At 33.6% G+C, this 23,702-nt stretch overlaps 2 protein-coding genes across 2 annotated transcripts; both read right to left on the reverse strand.

The window, feature by feature from the left end:
- Window positions 1-3,458: 3,458 nt before the first annotated feature.
- LOC130630708 (penicillin acylase-like) lies at window positions 3,459-14,399 on the reverse strand. Its single transcript, XM_057444295.1, has 5 exons — window positions 14,332-14,399; window positions 10,775-11,063; window positions 5,180-5,290; window positions 4,283-4,744; window positions 3,459-3,871 (listed from the first exon to the last, which is right to left on the reverse strand). Exons 1-5 carry the CDS (start codon window positions 14,332-14,334, stop codon window positions 3,639-3,641), a joined length of 1,098 nt encoding a protein of 365 aa, XP_057300278.1. The 5' UTR covers window positions 14,335-14,399; the 3' UTR covers window positions 3,459-3,638.
- A 4,681-nt stretch (window positions 14,400-19,080) lies between these two features.
- Window positions 19,081-22,707, reverse strand: LOC130630709 (penicillin acylase-like). Its single transcript, XM_057444296.1, has 5 exons — window positions 22,631-22,707; window positions 20,925-21,213; window positions 20,302-20,412; window positions 19,586-20,047; window positions 19,081-19,404 (listed from the first exon to the last, which is right to left on the reverse strand). The coding sequence occupies exons 1-5, from the start codon at window positions 22,640-22,642 to the stop codon at window positions 19,232-19,234; spliced, it is 1,047 nt and encodes a 348-aa protein (XP_057300279.1). The 5' UTR covers window positions 22,643-22,707; the 3' UTR covers window positions 19,081-19,231.
- Window positions 22,708-23,702: the final 995 nt, after the last annotated feature.

A 23,702-nucleotide genomic window follows, 5' to 3' on the forward strand; every position in this document is an offset into this window, starting at 1 on the left:
TTTACATCAATAAAAACATTTTCATATAACAAAAACAACACGTCGCGTAAAATTAACATGTTTTGCTACCATTTTACACAAAAATTGAAAAGCAGGGGGTTTTCTTACAGAAGAATGACTTCGCATGTGAAAATATATGGTGCACGACACAAAAAAAGTGATTTTTATTTTTTTGAAGTACATTTTCTTTAATCTACTTCACATTCTTTAACTGACATTCAATGGTTCCATAAATATAGCACGTAAGTTCTGTAGAAAACCTAAACATACTGGCAAATGCGCTATCAAAACATGGTTAAAACGGGCTAAAATACCCATTTTTGACAAATTGATCTCCCAAAAAAATATTTAACGACCAAAAATCACAAGCAATTAGAAACAATAGGAAAACCTTTACCCTGGCAAAGGCACTTCCAAGTTGATACTGTTCGCAAATTTTTCAAATAATCATCGTAAATGGAGAATTTCCAAGATATAATGAATTTTTTTTCTACGGCGTGAACTTTCAAGGCCCGGGTTCAAAGAAGTAATGGTTTCCGCCACAGACATAGAGAAATTGCTAAACTTTATCAGCGACCATGTGGGCTTAATTATTTCATAACGAAAACGTCACACATAATTATATTTCATTGTTTTTTTTAACGAATCAAATAGCGCATTAATGTAGTTAGGGGATAAGGGTATAAATAAAAGCGGGAAAAAAAGGACTGTTTTGAATTTTGACCTTAAGTGTTAACGAAAGTAGTGCTAGTGCATTATATTATTACTAGCCGAATTCCCGTGGAAAAATCCACTGAATCTCTCTTTGAGTCCACATGAGAGGTGCCAAATAAAAACATTGAACACAGTAATTTGAATATTTAAAAGTCACAATTTGCATTATTCTATATCTATAACCGTTGAAACAAAACGCCCAAAAATATAAGCATGTGCTTATATTTTTCGGCTTGAGGGATTTGGATTTTGGGATTTTGGGATTGAGGTTGCTCACAGTCTGCATTATATTCATACACGCTGAAACAAAACGTTTAAATGTAAGCAGGTCATGCAACAAAATAAAAATAAAATGAAATAAAAATTCAAAAATCTGTTCAAACTATATACTTGCCTTGCCGTCAGAAGTACACCAGGGAAAAAAGTATACCAGACATTAGGAAAAATTGTTAAGTCACACATAAAAGGTTATTGCAAAATTTTCACAATGTATAGTTTGTAATGCATCATACCAAATTAGCTATTTAGTCTATTGCATATAGCAACCCTCCCAATGCGCAAACGTGTTATGTATGATAACAATGCAGCGTTTTCAAATTTAGGAATCGAATAATATTTTAAACGGTAACGTAACAGATGTAAACATTGATTTAACTTTGTTTACATTAAGGTTTATTATAACGACATCAACCACTTCGTAGCGTTGAAAAAAGTAACAACGGAAAAACATTTTATATAAATTATTCTCCAGGATATACACACTGGATTTTATAAGACTTGGCTTGTTTTTTTCGTTCATTTCGTTCAGGCTTCATGTTCTTAACTTTCTTGACAAATCCTATCCTCATTATTCTTAATATTTTCTTAGCATGACTATGGCCTCAAAATACATAATGCCTCTAAAAAAATAAAGTCTGTTATAAGTTACTATAACTAGCTAATGGCATTTTCTACTACATGTAACGGCCCATTGCTTGGACAGAAAAAAGATCAGTTTGTTTGATATACAATAAAAAAGTAAACTTCAAGTCAATTTTGTGCGTCATACAAATATTCATATTTAGAATAAACAATCAAGCTTAGACATATTCTTAGAATATTTTTAATTTTTAACCCATTTTTCAGAGTATATTCTTGCAACAAAAGTGTTTCTCGAAGAAAATATTTTCCGCTTCAAGACACAGCAACAAACATAGTATTTAAAGAAAATTTAGCTCCGAGAGAAACGGCTAAAAAATCGTTATGCACCCAAATTCATTTCTGTACTAAAAAATCTGAACAACACACCTGCTTTCTTTCGCTTTCTCAGTAGTAAGAGCTTGCTAGCGTTCTCTGGATGAAAGTTCAATCAGTTTTTTACTTCGAATACTAAACTTCGCTTCATAAATTGGAAGCGTATACAATTATTTCATACATTTTCAATCATTTCTCCTTGTAATGTCATATCATTGTACATTTTATTTTAAAACAATTATTTTTAACTAAAAATACCAACTTCGTTCGACAACATCAGTTTGTTTTTTACAGTTTAGATTTGAATTACATTCATATTCGAATTCCATAGATTTTCTATGAAAGGAAGCAACCTCGGTCCCAGAGCACAAAAATGAAAAATATAGAAAATAAATAAAGCTTTAAGCTAACCTTATGATGAGTTTTTAGGATACTTTGAAAAAGAGACAACCTTCTTCGCTTCGATTTTCTTTTCTTCAATTGATGAACAACTTGTATTCAGGGAGATACGGTGCATATGGTAAACCGGGGTAAAATAATTTTTTCTATCTATTACGACCAACGGGGCTTTTGAAACAAAAAAAACAACAAAAAAACAAATAGGAACATTTAAAAATAAAATAAAAATTAGTTTTAATGAAATAAAGAAAAAAAGTTTTCTTTTTTAAAGTATAAATTTTTAAAGTTTAAATTAATTATTTAAATAGTAACTCCCTGATTCGCGTTTTTTATAACTTGGTAAATTTTAGCGTAACGCCACCTCGTAGGAAAGTGACCCGTACTTTGCGTGTCGTGGATTCGCATGGTTACTCACACAAGCGTATTATTATATAGATAAGAACAGTAAACTGAAATTCTTATACAAATATTGTCCTCAGTCGTAGACCTCGGGCGACATTTTGCGGTACAGCCCGGGGTAATCGGTTATTATTGTATTAGTACAATATTTTACAAGTCCTTGTGTTTTTAAATTCCCCAATGAATTAAGACGTAGCTTGACAAACATTGAACCGACCATACCTTAGGATGAAGATGAATGTGACATTGATATTTTATTTTTGCTGAACTATTTTTTTCTTTGTACTTGTTTACCCATAACAACAGTTGTTTGTCTGCTTGTTTGATGGAGACTACCAGTTGGACAAGTTACCAGTTGGATAAGTCACCAGTTGGACAAGTTACCAGTTGAACAAGTTACCAGTTGGATAAGTTACCAGTTGGAAAAGTTACCAGTTGGACAAGTTTCCAGTGGGAAAAGTTACCAGTTGGACAAGTTTCCAGTTGGACAAGTTACCAGTTGGACAAGTTACCAGTTGGACAAGTTACCAGTTGGACAAGTTACCAGTTGGGCAAATTACCAGCTCGACAAGTAATAACTAGTTCTCCTTTCATTTGTTCATTTGTTGAAAGCTGTAACTGTAAAGGTAGGGGGGGACGTAAGTACGTAAAAAACGTAAATTCTTTTCGTGCATGAAAAGCGCCGTAAACATGCAAGCATGAAAAGTCCGTATTTTAGTAGTTTATCTATTGGTAGAAAAATTGTTTTTAAAATCTAAAAAATGTGCAAGCTAAACTGAAAAACACCTGTTCTACGATAAATGTTTGCACACTACAACAATCACAGCAAATGCAATAAAAAGACTAAGACGCACGAGCAGAAACAACGTATAACAATCATATTTACTGAAATTTCAGAACAAAGCAATCACAAGAAAAAACACAATAAAAATCCGAGTTAACGAAGATTGGAAGCACGAAACAACCCCAGATGTCAATGGCTTCATTGTCTTTAAATCAAATGTTTTAAACGTAAAGTCGTCATAAAAACGGAGGTAAATAACTTGGTTCTTTAAATCTTTCATCACAACCCACTGTGTGTAATCATAATGACCTTCTTCCGGTTCTACTTCAACCTGCGCAGCACCTGTAAGTAACATCAAGAAAAATAGACTACGCCAGTGAAGACGGAGGGTTAGTCTAATTTTGTAAAATTTCGTCAGTGCTGTCGATCAAATATCTGTGTATTTTAACCTGGTAACGAAGACATTATTTCTCCGAAGTACAAACAGTATTGTTATGAAAAGGAGAAGATAAAGGAGAGTCTTAAAGGTGGGATTCCATTAATGTAAATAAAGGTGTATTTCCACTCCGACTTCCACCACGAGCATGAGCAGTTTTAAATTTACCGCGGGAACGTTGGGAATTTTTCATTTCCACAGAATCAGTTGGAAGTTTATTATTTTCTGTGTGTAAAAGATTCTTTGGCCAACTCCTGCTCAACTTTTTTATGGTAACTGAAACCAATCTTAAATGTACATAAAACAAATACTCTTACCCTTTGGAATATCAACAGTGTTCAACAAGTGATAAGTCAGCTTAAGCGCTTCATCTGTTGTGTTTGGTTGGTTTGAGAAATGCAGGAGAGAAGCCATGCGAATAAATCTTGAAGGAGGTGTAAAATCTCCTGGTACACCAAGTAATCCACTGCCAATACCCGCTGGAGTAAACACAACATCACCAAATCTTAGATTCTTTGAAGAAAACTTCGATAACGTTACGTAGTTTTTGATATTCATTATGTGAAAATCATACGGAGGTGAGTTTGTTGTAACGCCAATCGTATTATCATGAGCTTTTCTTCCATCCTTAGTGTATTCCAACACTAACGCATCTCCACTAGAATCTGTTACAGTGTAGTGAAGTGGATAATACGCACCAAGAAACTCCATATCAAAGACCTTTGGAAAAATGTTACCATTGATGTCATTTCGAAGCTGTTGGGTGGAATTGTATGTTGCTGCAAATTTGAAAAAGATTAATTAATAAAAAATGATGCCATCACGTGTTTTCTTAAATTGAAACCGCGAGTAAATATGCGACAAAGCCAATATTGCTATCCTTGAAAGAAAATTGATATCAAATTGATAAAAAAATTTATAATACGTGAATACGTCATGCGACGTTGTCAACATTCGTATTTACGGAATAGCCGAAGCAACCGAGTGTGGCTTTATTAACAAGATAAAGGTCGGCATTAAACAATGAGACAAACATTATAATTTCCGAGAAGGAGAAAAAAGAAGTTCAACAGAATATTTTTTAAAAGAATAAAAAATAGAGCTTTACAAATAAACATTCTGTATTTTTCTTCATGTCTTCATGTGGTTTCTATTCAAGAGCGAGCCAAAAAAATACGATAATGTTGGTAAAGCAGTATTGATAATGGACTTACCCAAGATAAAATTCGCAGTTTGAATATTAGACAAGATGTCAGAGCAAGCGTGTTGTGTAACATTATCATACACTGTGTATTGTGGCAGATACAGTACACCAACTGATAAACCTATTGGAAAGAAGATTTCATAAGGTATCGTATATCTTTTATAACTTCTACACCAAAACATAGAATAGGTTTATTAAAACTTATTTTCTAATTTGTACCTCAAACAAAAATAACTTTATTTATTATTATCTTCATTTCTTTATCACTTATAGTAGAGTCAGTTTAGAAAGGTGCAGTAAGTGTTATACAATATCTAACACAAAATATACCGTATATATTTTTTTCCTCAATATATGTCCCACAGATATCATTGCGGAGAGAAGCGGAGGGCGCGTCAGCGCCCGGAGCGTAGCGGAGCCCATTTCCTCATTAAATAAGCCAAATATAAAAGAAAAAGGAAGTACGGTGGAGAGTATATAGGATTTCTATACGATTTCGTCCCTATACATCAAATTTATAAAAAATTCTGCCATTTTATCAGTGTTGCCCAGTAATTTTATCTGGTCATTTGTTAGTAAATTTTCGTAAATATCTGATTGAGCGAGACAACGTGTTTTGGCACGGCGATGGAGTTTTTGTTGTGTTTTAAAGATGGTGCTAAACGTAGTCAGCCAGCTAGAAGCGAAATGATGAGATTTTTCAAGAAAGAAGTGGAGGTTATGATCACTGTTTTTTAAAGGTTGTGAAAACCCCTTACATACACCTAAAGCTATCTAGCACAACAGTAGCAGCTAAGCTAGCATAAAACTACCAATTTAACTAGCACAAAAATGCTTATTAAGTTTTCTCTTATGCTAGATGATTAGAAGATCATAAGAGAATTCTCAAAAATCCGTCCTAAGACTTTAGGACGGATTTTTGAGCTAGCTAGCTGCTACTGCACACAGTGAGTGATGTCCATCACATAACTACTTTGTAGTTTTATCCAGCTCCACAAAATGTGTTGGCTCTTGACAAATTTTTTAAATGTATATAAAGAATGACTAAAAAAACTTAGCAAAATCAACAAAAGAACATCGCAAATTTTTCCACATATAATACTTCCTGTCAATGTTTATAAAGACATTGACATGGTCACATGTTACCGACACCAAAGGTAATTTTTTTCAAGATTGGATGACAGAGAAGTGTTGGGGAGAGGGCAGGGGGAGGAGAGTCCATATGATTGTGGAGCTAGCTAGAAATTAAGAGGCATCACCAAACACCCAGAGGAGTAAATATTTAGCTACCGCTGGGGCATCACGGTGCTGGATGCAATTTTTGTTTAACATGTAAATTTGTAGTCGTCGGATTCTAAACAAAATGTAGACCCATAGACTATTTGGCGTTCCAAACAGACTACTCTTTCGCTAATACAGCAACAGGATCATGTGTCTTCAAATTAATTTTATACACTAGTGCGAGTCATGTTATAGAAACTGAAATTATTTCTATATATATATATATATATATATATATCAGGATTAACACCAACATCCATATTTTCTAGTAACAATTTTTTTTAATTTCTAAGGAGTGGTTCTTGTGCAATCATTAACATGTCCTGAAAATCTTCAAGCATCTATATAATAACAGAAAAAATAACATAGAAACATAGAAAATCTTCAAATATATATAAACATTGAACAACATTGAGCTTTTATTTGAATTTATAGTTATGCATTTTATTGAGTATATATATACATCTTTTTTTTTTGAATTAAGACTTCTTTTGTTATTTTTTCTATGTTAGGATAAAACTTTGTTAGGATGTATATTTACATGAAAAAAGAACCTTGTTTCTACTTTTCAGTTAAGCAAACTTTTCGAAGCAAAATAACACAAATAAAAATGTACATGCTCAGATACATTTCGCCTGCAAATTTGCCATCCAATTCGCATTAGAAAAATCCTTCGTAACGTTTTGTAGCATCTTCTGATTTGTTTTGTTCTAAATGAAATGTGTCACTGACCCATATAGAATATTGTGTCCAGAATAGACTGTGTTTTTGCTAATAAAGAAGCCCCATGACATATAAAAATTTGTGAGTAAAAATTCTCCATATATAAAGCCTCAGAAAACAGTATAGTCACTGTAGTTCGATCTAACCCGCATCCTTCTCTCTCTAGAGATGAAGTAGAAGAAGAGGAAGAAGTGACTGACGTCGGTCGTCTACGACAGACGTGAAGCTACAACTTCAAAAGTTAACATAAGTAACATATGGTGTGCAGAGAGTACAAAGTTTTGACTCATTTTGGTTATATATTTTTATATTTTGATTTGTTTTTTGCTGTTGTGGTTAATATTGCAGTTCTGAGACACTTGTATAAAGAAAACTAAATTTTGATGTTCTTATATATCAGACTTTCTGTACATGTGTGGCTATAATGTGCAACTATAAAAGTATATATGCATTCATGCCCTGTTGGTCTAATGGCTATGACACTTTTATAAATGAGAGATCTAAGTTCGAATCCTGGACAGGGCTAGGAAAAACATTAATTATGTTGCACATATAGCTATATATTGCAGTATTAGGGATATTATATTCCGTATACTATGATGTATATATATATATTCTGATTTTTACCCTGACTTTTTACCTTTGCCGCAGGGATCTGTGTTGGGCCCCTGCTTTTTCTTTTGTATATTGATGACTTTAAATCTGTCATCAATTCAAACCACCACCACCCATATGCAGATAATACACTAATTATTTCATCCCATAAAAACTTGGATACCCTTGTCTCGCAGGTCGAGTTAGAACCTTCGCAAGTCGACCTCTGGCTGAATAATAACAAAATTAGAGCCAGTTGAAAAAAGTTGAGAACAAAACTATCAACTATATCTGTATTCCTTTTATATTTCTTAGTTCATTGTGTTTTTCTCTGTTTTTTCTCTAAAAAGACTATGTGAGCATATATAAGATGCACATGTAAAGTTTTTTTATATATGTATGAATATACATATATATGCCCTGTTGGTCTAATGGCTATGACACTCATGCAAATGAGAGCTCCAGGTTCAAATCCTGGACAGGGCTAGGAAAAACATAATTATCTTGCACCTACAACAACCAGGTTGTATTATACTGGCACATAATTCTGCTAAGATGATTCACTGTATATTGACCTTATATAAATGTAATACTTTACATTGAGTATATCTTTGAGTTGTAGGGGGAGATAGTTTCTATTAACGTGCCTGCCCCTGCCTTGCCGTCCCCTTGCCATTGCCTACCCTTCCTATGCCTTTTCTGTTGCCTGCCTTCTATGGCCTTGCCTGTGCGTCCCATGCCTTGCCTACCCCTGCCTTGCTGATTCCTCTTCCTGTTTCCTTGCCTGCTTTGCCGCGCATTGCCATGCCCTTTTCTTGTTGTGCTTAATGCCTTTGCCTACCCTTCCCATGCCTTTTCTGGTGCCTGCCTACTATGCCCTTGCCTGTGCCTCCCATGCCTCGCCTACCCCTGCCTTGCTGATTCCTCTTCCTCTTTCCTTGGCTGCCTTTGCCGTGCCTTTGCCGTGCTTAATGCCTTTGCCTTGGCAACCTCTCCGCAACACTTTCTATACTAGTTACGGAGTTTCATATCGCGCAGGTCTGGGCGCTAGCAAAGCGCTTTAACGGGACAAATTTTTGGCTTGTTTTCATTTGTCTTGATAGCCCAAATAATTTTCATGGTCAGTTTTTCACAACTATTCTGTTTAGTGCTGCGAAAAGAGGCAGAAATGCAAAATCCTGCCTGATGTTTCTTCAACTAATTTTTTACTTTAACTGACGTTTTGCTTTTTAATAACACGTTTAAATGGTGTTGCTAACCCTCTTTGTGGTATATTGACATGGGTAAGATGTTGGAATCGAAGAAAACTTAAATTACTGACTTTTAAAGAGACGCAAGAGAAGACATATTGTTGATGTTGGTTTTAGGGGTTAGCTTCCTGAAGTTGCAAGCTACATATACCATACATTTTGTGTTGTGAGGAATAAAGTAATGGTTAAAAAGAATCACTATTTTATCATTATCAGTGCACTTTGGCAAAAAGAAATAAAAATTACAGCTAGTTATAAAAAGACTTAAAGGAAGTTTTTTTACAGTAAGCTATAGCTAGCTAGCTATATATGGATCTGCAAGTTTGACATGGATTAACGTGGAAGAGTATTTAATAAAGGATTTATTTGCAAAGTATAGCTAACTAGTTATATAAAAAAGAGCACAGATAAAATCGACTGAAAATAAAATACACACTTCAATGATATAATGACTGGCTTTGTTAGAAATTTGTTTCGTTAGAAATTATTGTATATAAATATTACATAACTAGCTAGGAAGGGATATATATAATAGCATGTTATACTGTATTACTGTGTTCTTAATTTTGGTAAAATGCAAGAATAAATTTAGGCAAGGTCCACTTTTTGGCAACCGAAAATATTTGACGAAAACAGTTAAAGTCACTAAATTTGTTTAAAAAGTTATTTTCCATTAAATTTGTTTATTTTAACCACAGTATGTTATTTTATTTTATATTTCGCAGCGGTCGAAACTTTGTACTTTACAGATTAAAATTATTCCAATGCAAAATTGAGGCGTAGCAATTTTTAAGGCTAAATTGGTGTTTGAACTGCACTGTTAAGTTGAGTGATATTAGAAATGAGTTTTTATGATTTTATTTTTAGCATCTAGACACTTGCCCACCTACATATCTGATTACTCTATGAATAAGGATACGTTATAATGAGTGACCAAGTGTGACTCCTAGCTAAAAAAAACTACGAGACAGATACAGGCAGCTTTTTGACAATTTTTAATTTGGTTCATAAAAAATGTAGGTAGCTTCGCCCTGGTTAGTTAAATAAAGTTTCCCAGCAAACACAAAATAAGACATTTTGGAATTGTTTTTAATATTATAGCTAGCTAGGTATCTTTTTAATGGGCATGAAACTATTAGTTTAGAAAAAAACCCACTGTTTTCTTTACTGTGTTCAATGAGCTACATTATTTTGGCTGTACTAGTAGCTATATAAATCTTGAATGACATGCTAGCAATCCCTCTTTGATCAGCACAGTGATATTTCTAAGACTATTAAAACTTGTGATGTAACTAACAACCAAAATAAGGTTTCTTTCTCTTTTGACTGCCAACTTTTCATAATGAGTGTACCCCACAACTTGAAGCAATTAAATTAATAACCAAGTTTAGGCCTTGAACCTTCTTAATATACAATCTTATGTCAATACTGAGTATCCTTCATTTAAATAATTGTAAAATCAATATATCGCACCAGTTTAAAAAGTAAAAATACAAAGGAAAAAGTGAATAATTCTCTTCGTACTGCATGTTTTTCTTAGCAAATGCCTTACACTCTGCGGGGGATATAAAAATTTGTCCCTACAAGTGCCTCGCTAGTGTCCAGACCTGCGCGGTATGAAACTCCGTAATTTTAATCTAAGGGTGGGTGGGTGGTTAAATTCTATCGACTTGAGATGATTCTTAAGACGATACACCTTAAAAAGAGTAGGAGACATGATAAAGGCGCGCCAAAGAAACAAAAATAAATTCATTTACCTGCACTGTTAACACCATCTGTGCATACAGGTTGCTTTAGTGCATTCAGGCAAAGTACATTATATTTGTAACTCCATTCCAAAGGAGAGGCTTGACCACAGGAAGGAGGCAAAGAACTTTTCTCTTGTGTGCCTATTGCCTTAAGTACAACTTTAGATTTTAAATCAGTCGCGAATTCCATAGTACGTCCGACAAGCACGTTTTTATCTTTGGTTTTTATAAAAAATTCTGTACATGATTCAACTACATAAAACAGCGATAAAGCGGTCCAAAGTGACTTTAGTGCAAGCTATAAGAAAAAAATACCAACTTAATCTAATACATCCGATTCTCAACTGTTTGTATATTAAAAAAAACAAATTAGTCAATAAAAATTTGTTGCACATAAAAACATAAAACTTTTAAGCAACTCAACTCTGAAATTTTTTCTGCGAATTGTTTCCCAGTTTAGCATGCTCTATACACAAATTCTCTCGTATGAAAAATTGTTTGGAAACGCTAACTCTCTAGAGGGATCTCTAATATTAAAAAAAAGAATTACAAAACGGTTCGAGAGAAACAAATTGATTACATTTATCTGCGTATTTCCGCATTACAACACTTTCTTAGTGAAAGCAACATCTTATCATGTCTTTGAGTTATAATAAAGTAAACTTGATATTCTTTATACCCAAAAGTTTGAACTACAATCCCGGTCAAAAATAATGGCAGTAAACCCTTTTTACACGTGTAGCAAGAGCAAGATAAGTACAAAGCCCCCTTTCCCCCAGTATCAATGTTCAAACGTTGTGCTAACGCGTTTCCAAACATTGATAATGGGGGAGAGGGGGTAAGAAAGAATTATACTGCACTTTTTGTAGCTTACTGCCAATATATTTTGACCGGGATTGTCTCTGAAATTTTAGACTTAGAATTTTTTCGGCAATTTTTTGCAGTAATTTTTTTGACTTAATTTTTAAATTAATTCTAAAGGTGGATACTATATATATGTTTTGAAGTATGTACCAGCATTGTTTCTTTTGTTCCATGCTAAAATTGGAAACAATAGAAATGCTAAAACAATAGATGACGAGGCGAATGGGGCATTTTTCGATAATCGCGAGACATTATAATATTCCGTGAAAAATTGTAGTTAGATGAATACGTTATTGTTACTAATTTTTGTGGGTATTAATTTTGACGCAGTTGTGCGAAAAAAAATTATTTGCGCGCAAAATTTAGTACAGAAGCAACGCGCAAAATGTTTTGGGTGAAAAGTACTACGCGCAAAAAATATATATATACCTTTTCAAGAATGAAAGGGTACATGTATATTGAGTCAAAAATTCAGAAAATTAGTACCAATAAGGTAGTGCTAAGCTCTGTAAGGGAAGATCAAACTGAAAAAAAACCTTGTTTATGTTTGTTTTGCATGTAAGGTTGGCACTTGTGCAAAAGCACAAAGGTGCCAGAACAAAATATTAAGTTTTTAAAGATATTTAGCTGTAATTTCCATGCGTCACAGTGCGTCACTAATGCGTCACTCGGTTTTTTGCATGTGTTTAACTGTCAAATGTATGCGTCACATGCGTCACAACATTTTTTTTAAGAAATATGTACTATTCTTTTAAAACTTTAGATGTGACGTACGTGACGCATTAAATTCCTTCACAGCGTAGTACTATATAGCTTGTGACGCATATGTGACGCACTTGTGACGCATGGAATATAAGAACTTTTAAATACGAACATAGTTTTTATATATATATTATACATTTTAGGCATCCATGCCTTTAATAACCGGGGTGCAAAAACAGTGCGGGCAAGGTTCTAGCTAAGTCTTTCATCGATTCCTTTAGGATTTCTTCAATGTATTTAAATTCTCGTCCTCTTGAACTCATCATATCTGTTTCGCGTTGATCTCTGGCTATATTTTTCAACATGTTTAATTGAACCTTTGCTTGTAGCCAAAATTAGCATGGAATTCTCCCTGCCTATAACCATGTCAATGGCAAACTGGTTTTTAGGCCTTGGCAGGTATTTTATACCTTATTTTATACGTTATTTTAGGCTAGGATGAGAGCTTATTTCTTGTGTAGAATATCATTTGATTTTACTTTCGTTTTCTTCGAATTTTGGCGGCTAATTTTTCTTATCATTTCACTGGATTTGTTACAGAATAGTAGTTTCATAGAACCTAGGCTCTAGTCCACGTGTGTGTGTAACAAATTCGAGTTACAGAGGCCGTTTTGACTTTCTCTAGGAAAAAAAAGGCCACAACTCTTTTCAATTTTTTTTCTTGAAATTCAGACAATCCCGGTCAAAAATAATGGCAGCAAAACCTTTTTACACGTGTAGCAAGAGCAAGATAAGTACAAAGCCCCCTTTCCCCCAGTATCAATGTTCAAAAGTTGTGCTAACGCGTTTCCAAACATTGATAATGGGGGAGAGGGGGTAAGAAAGAATTATACTGCACTTTTTGTAGCTTACTGCCAATATATTTTGACCGGGATTGTAGCTATTTGTGACACAATAATCACTATAATTCTGTTCATAGTGTTTGCTAAATGACAGTTTTTTGACAATCCTCGAAATAGATAAATACATCAGCTGACAAGTGCTTCGTAGCCTGTAAGACAAATCTGTAGACGTCGGCATTTTAAAGAAATTAACCCTACGTCCAGGTTCATTAAATAAAAAAATAGGCTATGCTAAGGTTAGCAAGCGTTAGTACAGGTTAAAGTTTCGAATATAACCAAATAAGCTTAGATTCTTAGATCCTAAGCCCGTTTGTGAACATTGATAAGTGAAATTTGACCAATTAAAAATGCATCTATCTAATAAGACTGTTATTCCATTAATTTTTTATTAAGATTTCTTTTATGTTTCTTTACTTTTTTATTTTTTTTTTTGTTTAAAGTTTTATTTAGTCCAAATAATTTGGCTATTTTTTTTCAACTACATGAAGTTTTACGAAGCTTTTTGCAACAGCAGTTACATCCTTAGTTGTCATTAGAGATGGTAATCAAAACAAAGTCTTTTGCACATTTGATATACGTATTATGCGAGAAGAAAGTTTAAAATCTTTAAACGACTCCTTGTATTTTAAGTGAGCTGGTAAAGCGTTCCATACAAGAGAGTTTCTCTAAACTTATATGGACATATTTCAAAACTATTGACGGTTGCCGTGGGTGCAGTGAACGAGTTTGTTTTTCGGAAGGAATATGGTACTCCTTAAACTTAAAAAATTCTAGGTTGGACTTGTCGCTGAGGTATTTGCCAAAACTACCACAAGTAGACAGAAGAAGAGTTTGTGTCAAAGTTTTTGAGTTTTTTATAGTGGAGTTGCCGGGTCAAAACACAATAATCAAAATATTAAATTCTCGATTTTTTTAATATGATGAGTTAAACGTACTCATATTTGCTTGCGATAGCGCCATTTTGGAAGAAAATACGTAAACAGGTATTTTTAAGATTTTCTAAAAATGGCATTGGTGACAAAACATCAACAAAGTTTAAAGTGTCAAAAAAACACGTATATAATTTAAGTAGTTTAACAAATTAATTTTAAAACTTACCATTTTTATTTAAAAGTATGTGGACTCGTCAATAAACGGTATAGACTAAGCTAAAGCAATCAATATTTATTCACGTGAAAAAAAGAATGCTTATTACAATCAACAAACACTTTAGAAAACCTTAGCAACTATATTTACTTTATAATGGCTTTTCACCACAGTTGTGCCGCTTCATGTTACTTTTAGATTAAACCTAAGCCTCTCCATTAATTTCTCTATGTGTCGACAAACATGGATGACAACTGACAAGCAAAATTTTTTCTAAATTGAATGTAATTTTTAGTGACTTTATAAGCACATACTCCAAGGTCTCCATGACCCACATTTATGGCAAAACTTGTCCTAATAAAACAAGGAAACTTTACACAATATCTTAAAACTCATTATGCATATAAAACATTCAAATTTGATATGTATAATGTTCACAAGTTTACAAGTATCATTGAATGAAAACAAATGTAAATGTTCACGCAGTATAAAGCTCTCTTTTATTACATTTACTACGTCAAAGTTTACAATCGTTTTGCTCACGTCCGACGGTCAATCGTTTCACCATTTAAAGCGTGGTAGTAATATCGGAAGATTATTTCTAAACTGTTGTGGTACCGCTAGAAAGTCAATGAAAAGAAGTTTTTAAGTAGTTTTCACTTCCTTGAGATACTGTGAAGTTTTCAGAACTACTGCATAATTCTATTTTACTTTCGTTTTCGTTATAACCATGTCTTTTTTCATTTTTCTTAGGGTTTTTCTTCTTTTTTTGAATTTCTGGTTGATTTAACTTTTTGGCACCGAATGCGCTTGCAAAATTGTATGTGTATCACTCCCCCTTGCTCACACGATATGGAATTACGCAGAGACGGGGGAAAACTAATATATACTCGAATTGTAGCTGGTTGTATCAAATTAGTTTACTATATTATCTTCAGTAAATCAACATAGACTTTCTAAAAAAACCATTCGGAGACTGCTTCGGTTTAGTTTTTCTTCTTTGTAGTTGTTGTGTGTATTTTTAATGACAGTTAGTTAGAACTGCTGCATATACTGAACAAAATGATTACATGAAAACATCTATAATAAATGAAAAGACGAAATTTTTCAAATACGCACCAATACCAAATGCGATACATTTTTGCCGACTTTGTTTTCACTATACTAATCACGACGCCTGATTTTTTAAAAAAACAATCTACGATTTTCGCAACCAGGAAGAATCCAAGATTTTCGCTTTAAAAAACAATTCAATATATTTTCTCGGCTGAATGAACGAAGACCATTTTGATTCTTAGAAAAACAATCCAAGATTTTCGCGGCTGAATGAACGAAGGCCATTATGAGTTTGAAATTGGTCATGTGCAATGTGTGGTCAGTGTGTAGAAGGTTTGTAGGCCTATTTGACTTTTTTATCTTTTAAAAGTTTCATATTTTTTTTAATATTTGTTTTATGTATGTTTTTAGATGTTAAGATATATATATTGTCACGTTTTTTAGTCACGTACAGATCTTAAACGCACCAGTTTTAGGACTTTTGGCTAGAAACGAAGATTTTGAAGGCTAGCTAGCTAGAGCCTTAGTCTTGACTATTCAGTTTGGTACAACAGCTATTTATCCCAGCTTGGAGGAAAGAATACGGAAGGAGAAACAACTTCATTTCTGTACGCTTTAAATGTATTGAATTTTCTATTGTTTTTAATTTCAAAAGAATCAGTGCGTGAGGTGCTCGACCGAGTCTTTTTCGCAAAAAATTGATCAAATTCCATATTCTCCTTTAATAGGGGCTACCTTTTTTCTATTGAAATCTGACTGTAACACGCTGCAGGCACGTGATATTTGTATGGAAAGTGTGCCTAATATAAGACGGTAAACAATGCTGTTAAAAACTTCAACAATACGTTTGGAAATAAGCGTTTAACCATGATATTAACCTATTTTTGCAGGCTTGAGTATACCACTTTGATCATGAAAAACAATATAGATAGATATGCGCCGGACGAGTGCCGACAAAATGTGTGCTGGATTAATGTTTATTCTAACTAAAGAAATAACTTCTTATAACAGAACGTCGTTTTAAAACGAGATATAAACTTTTTCATTTTGTTTACAAAAGTGTCGAGCATGTGCTTCTTCTCTAATTATGTTAACATAAGAACAAAAGAAATTTTACCGATTTCAATATGGCTTCTTGTTTTGATAATATTCAAATTCATCATCAAATTATCTAATTGTTTTTATAACCAATCATAGTTGCGAATTGTTATTCACGAATAATTTAGTCACACAACCGCCAAAATTTCAAATTAAGTTTCTATACAGACACCTGCTAGAACCTCACGCAGTGTTTCAATAGATTTAAAAGAGTTGTTTCTCCTTCCGTATTCTTTCCTCCAAGATCCCAGCCAATATAATTTATTTTTATGTTGAAGTTGTGTCTAGCTAGCTCCTTTTTTAGCTACCTCTGGCTAAAAAGTGAAAGTAGCCAAATGCAGTTAGGCTGCAACACAATTCTTAACAATTTTCATGCTAAATGCAGTTGACAGCGTCTAATTATATTACTGTTTTAAAAACTTATGCTTCAAAACAAAATTGCTGAGTATTTTATTAACTGAACATGATAACGACAGGCGGTTTCCTGAATTTTTTTAACCAAAGTTGCGATAAAGTTTTTTGAAAAATGGTGTTACGCCTTTACTAATGCGCCACATGGTTTACCTGTACTAAGCGAATAGTCCAATGTTAACGACCGGGCTGTTTCCTGTGTGTGTTTCTGTTTAACTGAAGTTGCGATAACGCTTTTTACAGAAAAGAGTACTACACCTAAATGGATGTTTCACATTGTTTACCTATACTAAGTGCTCAGCTTAACTTTTTTTTAAACTTTCACCAGGAATATTCTCTGAAAAAAAAGAAGGTTGGCCAGCTGTTTTTGCTATGACGGGATTACAATGAATTGTAATCTGTGTTTTTATTTTAGCTTAAGTTGTCGAAAGTTATTTTTCAATATGTTACGCCGGAAACAACATAAAGTTGTGTGCACTTCCTTGACTTTCTACAATACTTTATAGCTGTACTAAATCGCTTTGCCTGAATGTGTGGTACAGTTGACGGTTCTTATTAATCACTCATCCGGGCATTTAACGCCGGGTAACACAACTACTTGTGGCTTAACCTGGTGTTTTAACAGAGTGTATCCTGTGTTTTGCAAACCAAAGCTGTAATACAGTTTTTTTCAATAGGGTATTATCGCTATACGCCTGTACAACACCGTTTCACTGTACTAAACACTCAGCCCAGTGTCACGATTAATTTCATTCACAAAAACTTATTCCGCAAAATAAAATAATATTGACCGATTGTTTTTGCTATAATGGAGTAACAACGGATTGTAAACTCTGTTTCTATTTCAGCTATCGTTGCGGAAAAGTTAATTTTGGAAATATATGTTACAGTCGCAACACTATCAGATTAGCACTGCAGGTAAACTAATCTGCGCCCTCTTCAGCATTGCATCACAGCGTAAAAAAAATTTTTTCCCTGAAAAAAGTGATCTAACTAATGCATCTGTCGAGGTAGATAGCCAGCTGTTTATGGTGCTTATTACGTCCAATGTGCATTGTAGTTTTAGCGATTTAGCTATAATTTATATGGATAATATCAACATACAGTTTTAGTGCCACTTATACGTGCAAGATATGTAATAATTAGCATGCGTTTAGAAATTTTTGTAACTGGAACCGGACAGTCTAAAAAAGTTCTCTGTTGACTGATTAGGTTCGATCAATCTTTAGGCCAATTTCATAAAGATTAATAGTGAAATAACTGCTAAAGAAGAAAAGTTATCTTGAAACTGTGTTTTTCAGACTTTTTTTATAAGAAACCAGTCAAAAGAGACCAAAGGCTCAAAAATTTTAGGAAAGTGAAAAAAATTTCTAACAAGAAACTTAATGTATAAGTAATATAATAGGTAACATTATTAATCAACTTTTAAAAAAAATCATATTTTATTTGAAACGCTTAAGAAAAGGTAGGAAAAGGGTAGCAAATGTCGTTCGTATAGCTGTACCCAAACTGTCCAAAAACCCTTGTAAATCAGATATCTTCTTTTTAAGAAATTTTTAAAGTCTATTGGATAATCCATGCTGAGCTAAAAGCTTAGGTTTCTTACAGAAAAAAGAAAAATTTCAATCAAGGATAGAAATTATTTTTTTTTAGCTTGTGGACGATTCTTTTCTTGCTTACATAAGAACCAAACGAGGCTATGTTTTAAAGTTTTAATCTTCTATTTAAAACAAAGTATAAACTTATCAGACTGCAAAAGGATCAAAAAATAAAAACAGTTAGCCTCATGTCGGATTTTACTGGTTTTTAAAAAATGTACAATTGAAAAATAATATTATATTAGCTACATTTTCTAAATTGAAGAACACAGGCAATTTTAAGAAGGGCGATTGAATATAAGACTTGGTTTTCAAGAGATTTTTACCGTGGAAACTATATGCCGCAAATATAGTGTAAGTGATGAAATATCTTGATGCAAGACAGTCTTGTTGTCAATGTTTACAATATAGTCTTTACAATGTTGCACAGGTGATAAGAAACGGTTGTGGCTAATGTAACTTGCAGGAACACTTTTCTATTCTTTAAATCTTTTAAAAAGCCAAACACGTTGTCAAGAAAATGAAAAACCTTTATTTAAGTTCTGAAACAAAACCTGTTGTGTATGCAATATTCGCATACAATAAACACATCAAACAATTATTAGGAATATTTTTATGCTGATGTAACACAAACTGAAATGTCCCTAAGCTATAGCGTAAATAAAAACAAAACAGAAACATGACAACTTTAGATACAAACACAAAAAATCAGTATTAACATCAATAGAGTACAATTGTCAGTTGTATCTCTAAGGCACAACTCCTGCTTTTTCTTTCTTCGTTTCCTTCATGCTATTTTTTTGAAACATGAAGTCGTCGTAATAACGGATGTAAAGGGCACGATTCTTTAAATCTTTCATCACAACCCACTGCGTATAATCGTAATGACCTTCTTTCGGTCCCACTTCAACTTGTGCTACACCTTTTAATAACAAAAAAGAAAACAACTTTAAGAAAGTCAAAAATCTTTTTCATTTTATTGCCTATCCGACTACAGATAGGCTACATGGATACAGAATCATAATTCTATCTGGAAATAGAAAAAAAATTACTAAAGCGCTAAGGCTTTACTTAAATGAAATGTATATAACAAAGTCTCTTACCCTTTGGAATATCAACAGTGTTCAACAAGTGATAAGTCAGCTTAAGCGCTTCATCTGTTGTGTTTGGTTGGTTTGAGAAATGCAAGAGAGAAGCCATGCGAATAAATCTTGAAGGAGGTGTAAAATCTCCTGGTACACCAAGTAATCCACTGCCAATACCCACTGGAGTAAAAACAACATCACCAAATGTTAGATCTTTTGAAGAGAACTTTGATAACGTTACGTAGTTTTTAATGTTCATCATGTGAAAATCATACGGAGGTGAGTTGGTTGTAACGCCAATCGTATTATCATGAGCTTTTCTTCCATCTTTGGTGTATTCCAACACTAACGCATCTCCACTTGGATCTGTCACGGTGTAATGGAACTCAAAATTCTGACCAAAAACTGCCATGCCAAAGACTTTTGGAAAGTTGTTTCCGTTAACGGCATGGCGAAGTTGCGCTGTCGAATTATAATTTGCTGCAAAGTAAGCGATATAACTGATGCAGGCTTAAGGATTATCTTACAGAATGCATAATTAATGTTTCGTGTTAATGTTTCTAAATTATTTACGGGTCCTAATGCCACAATTTTTTCCCTGTGTTTCAAAGCTTAACCCTGGTGAAGCCAGGGTATAATAGGTTGTACAAGTTAATTATAATGCTGATGCATTATAATTAACTTGTCATAGCAAAAGCTGCTGCATTAGTGTAGAATTTATTGATCTTTCTTACCCAGTATATAATTTAGTACTTGAAGATTTGACACCATGTTGGAACAATCTTGTTGAGTTGTGTTGTCATACACCGTGTACTGCGGCAAATACAAAGCACCAACTGATAGACCTAGTGAAGAAATCACATTCTATTTATACCCTTCTTTGATAACAGTTTTACTTGGACGATTTTTACGCAAATATAAAGGCTTTACATTTGCAACTACAATCGTGGACAAAATTAATGAAGCAGACCGTTTTTTCTTTCGTCATTTCTCAAACACGGACAAAAAGTTGAAACAGTTACTACCCTGAAGCCGATAAGCTGCAAAGGAGCTACTTTTTCACTCACCCAGGCCAGGTAGCAAAGTTTACTAGTGCAGTTATTTGGAGCACCCGCACAACGAAATAATCCACATAAGGTCCGATGACAGTCGCAAAATTTAGAAAAAATTATTTGTGATTACGGCGGCAACAATTAACACGTTTCAAAAGTATGAGTTTGACGAAACAGTAAAGTAAACACTGACAAGTTCAAAATGCGCGACTGTAATATAGAAAAAAACAAATATAATCTTGGTTTGTACATGTTTATGGTTGTAGTTGCATTTTTTCGTCAGAGGGAAATAAAGTAATGCCAACCTTCACTATTAATACCATCCACACATATAGGCTTCCCGAAGGCATTTACACAAAGCACATCATATTTGTATATCCATTCCAGGGGAGAAGATTCACGGCAAAAGGATGGCAAAATACTTTTCTCAGGAGATCCTCCTGCTTTCGATATGACTTTTGATTTCAAATCTTCCGCAAGTTCCATCGTACGTCCAACAACCACACTATCATCTTTTGCTTTCCGGAAAAATTCTGTACATGACTGTACTTCATTATGAAACAGCAAACAAGCCAAAACAAAATTGATTAGAAGCTACGATTAGAAAACATACGTTAATTCCAATTGAGGTCTATGATGCATTGAGGGTTGAACCCCACTGTAACTGTTCACAAGAACTAGCGGAAGAGGAATTGGAAAAATTTGCTAAAAACAAAACACGAAACAAAACAGGAAGCATAAAAGAGTTAAATGCAAATTTACGAAAGTTTCTATCTTGTACAAACAAACGCACAAGAAATCTTTTCGCATCTAATGTTTTGTTATCGTGTGGCTTTTAGTTAGTCGCAATCGACATTTCAATACGCTCAGGAGGCTAAGCATTCCCAAAGCAAAATGTAAGGTCCTTATACAACATAAAATTAGCAACGCAACCGATATTACAACACCTTGTCAGTTTGAATAAATTGTAGAACCACAAAAGCAGAATAATTTTCTACCGTAATTAACCTAGGGGATCCTGTTTGGGGAGATGTTCGTGGTTCCACCAAATCTCTAACGCGTATGACGATATGTCAAAGCACCTAAATGATTAATGAAATAATGTCCTTGTGGTGACAAATATGATAAAATGCACACAATGAACTGTAAAACAAGAGGGTACCTCACAAGTACACAGGTAATCAACTGCTCATAAACATGTTCATCCTGAGCCACATTTGATTCGAGTTACAGCAGAGAAATTCCATTTTATTTAGCACGAAAGGAAAAAAAACTGAGTGCTCTAACATCGTCAAAACTTTAAAAAAGACTAAAAAGTCCGCAAATATTTAGAACGTGTACTATTAGTCAAAAAGAACTTTCACGCCTCTTGTGTTTTAAATGGCATGAAGACATAATAGAGGTATGTAGAACATTTCTTTCATATTAACGGTATAAAATATTTGAGAAAATGTCATAACGTGCAAGAACACACTAAAGGCAAAGCAAAATGTTTCGCTGTAAAGTCTTGAGTCTGTTCTATTTTTTATATTTGGGCTTTTTCTTCCAGAAATAGCTTACTGGCTCACTTTATCGTCGAGTTTACTCTACTCTAGCAGCCCAGAGTATGTTTTGAAGCAATATAACCCAATTTGGAACAAACCCCTGTGACGAACACTGGTCTTAAACTAACTCTTTTTTGAAGGGTACTGTACCGTTAGACGATCTACGTTACAAGTATACAACGGCAGAATTGAACAATCCGAAGTATGCAAAGAAAACAGTTAAAAGAGAATGACCTTTATGTTATTTCGGCTTTATTTTTTTTCATTTGATTTCCCCTTAAATGTAAATTTTTGTTGATAGCACAAACATAAACCATAAATCGTACCTCGGAAATAAAAGAGAGATTATTTTGCAAATATTGTGCTACTTGTCACAAAATCAAATATTCACTTAAATGCTCTCAACAAGGGCCACTGTTGTAATTTCCTAATTTAAACACTCTTTTTAATAAATGTTTATAACGTACCTTGTGTTTCATCTTTAAAAATTGAAACTAAAATAAACTGTGCGCATAGCGACGATTAAAACACTTTTATATCAACGTGAAAGACGAGAACATGTTTGGTAAGAATTTTTCTTAAATCAATATTAGTTTATAAAAACTTCAGAAAGTTATAACTGCTGAATCAGGTTACATTTGATTAGCATTTGTTGGTAGTACGATGTATATACTGTTCACAATAAAGAGATGTATTAGTTAAGTATTCTTCTAATAATATGTAACTAAAAGACCTAGAAGTTTTAGATATCTACATTTGGTGGGAAAAAAGATGACGCAAATTGTAAGTCTCGTTGTCACAAGTTGTAATTTCTGCTATTTCTGTATTAGATTTACACAATTTGAAATTGTTGTTTCTTTTTAGCGGACTAGTTTATTTGGTTAATGAATAATTAGATTTTAAGATTTTAGCTTGTTTCAAAGTTTCTTGTAACTGTAATGGTGAGTTAAAATAAACAGTATGGGCGGAGGGAGCATTTTAAGCCCTCGGTACGTTGTATTGTGTGCAAGTTGAAAGAAATAATGTATAAGCATCATACAGTGGTAAAATAACCAGAATTGTTTTAATTATAATCAAGAGAAAGAAGATTTTAGCGTAATGGCGTAATTGACCACGTGCTGGAGGTTATTTTTTCTTTATTTTTTCTTCATTAGTCAACATCATATAGATTAACACTCTAAATTTTGAGAGACAATCAGATGTTGCAGACGGAAGCCCTAGGGTAGGGCAGGACAGGGTAGGGTGGGTTAGGGTAGGACACACCCTTCCCCCAACCTGAATACGTAATAACCATCACAAACTTTTAGCTGTGGCTCAACTTTTGCTCATTGAATATTTGTTTGGAAATCTTAAATTTATGCGTTTGTTTATTTAGTTATGTTAGTGCACCAATCAAAATCAAACTTTTGTTTCCATCATGTTTCTCGTCAAATGAGACGTCGTATGACTGTTGGAAGAAGAAAGTCTCGGAAATCTTCATTTTTAAAATAGATTTTTCAAAAGTTAGCATTTAGATGATACGCGTGATAATTGTATACT

Source organism: Hydractinia symbiolongicarpus, chromosome 2 (assembly GCF_029227915.1).
Source record: "Hydractinia symbiolongicarpus strain clone_291-10 chromosome 2, HSymV2.1, whole genome shotgun sequence".
Classification (NCBI taxonomy): Eukaryota; Metazoa; Cnidaria; class Hydrozoa; order Anthoathecata; family Hydractiniidae; genus Hydractinia; species Hydractinia symbiolongicarpus.

Excerpts from the sequence above, each read along its gene's own strand:
- LOC130630708 (XM_057444295.1), bottom strand. Across the intron at positions 4,745-5,179 it reads AACTGCGAATTTTATCTTGG|CAACATACAATTCCACCCAA; the intron begins GTAAGTCCATTA and ends TCAAATTTGCAG. Across the intron at positions 3,872-4,282 it reads CACTGTTGATATTCCAAAGG|GTGCTGCGCAGGTTGAAGTA; the intron begins GTAAGAGTATTT and ends TGTTACTTACAG.
- LOC130630709 (XM_057444296.1), bottom strand. Across the intron at positions 20,413-20,924 it reads GGATGGTATTAATAGTGAAG|GTCTATCAGTTGGTGCTTTG; the intron begins GTTGGCATTACT and ends TTTCTTCACTAG. Across the intron at positions 20,048-20,301 it reads AGTACTAAATTATATACTGG|CAAATTATAATTCGACAGCG; the intron begins GTAAGAAAGATC and ends CTTACTTTGCAG.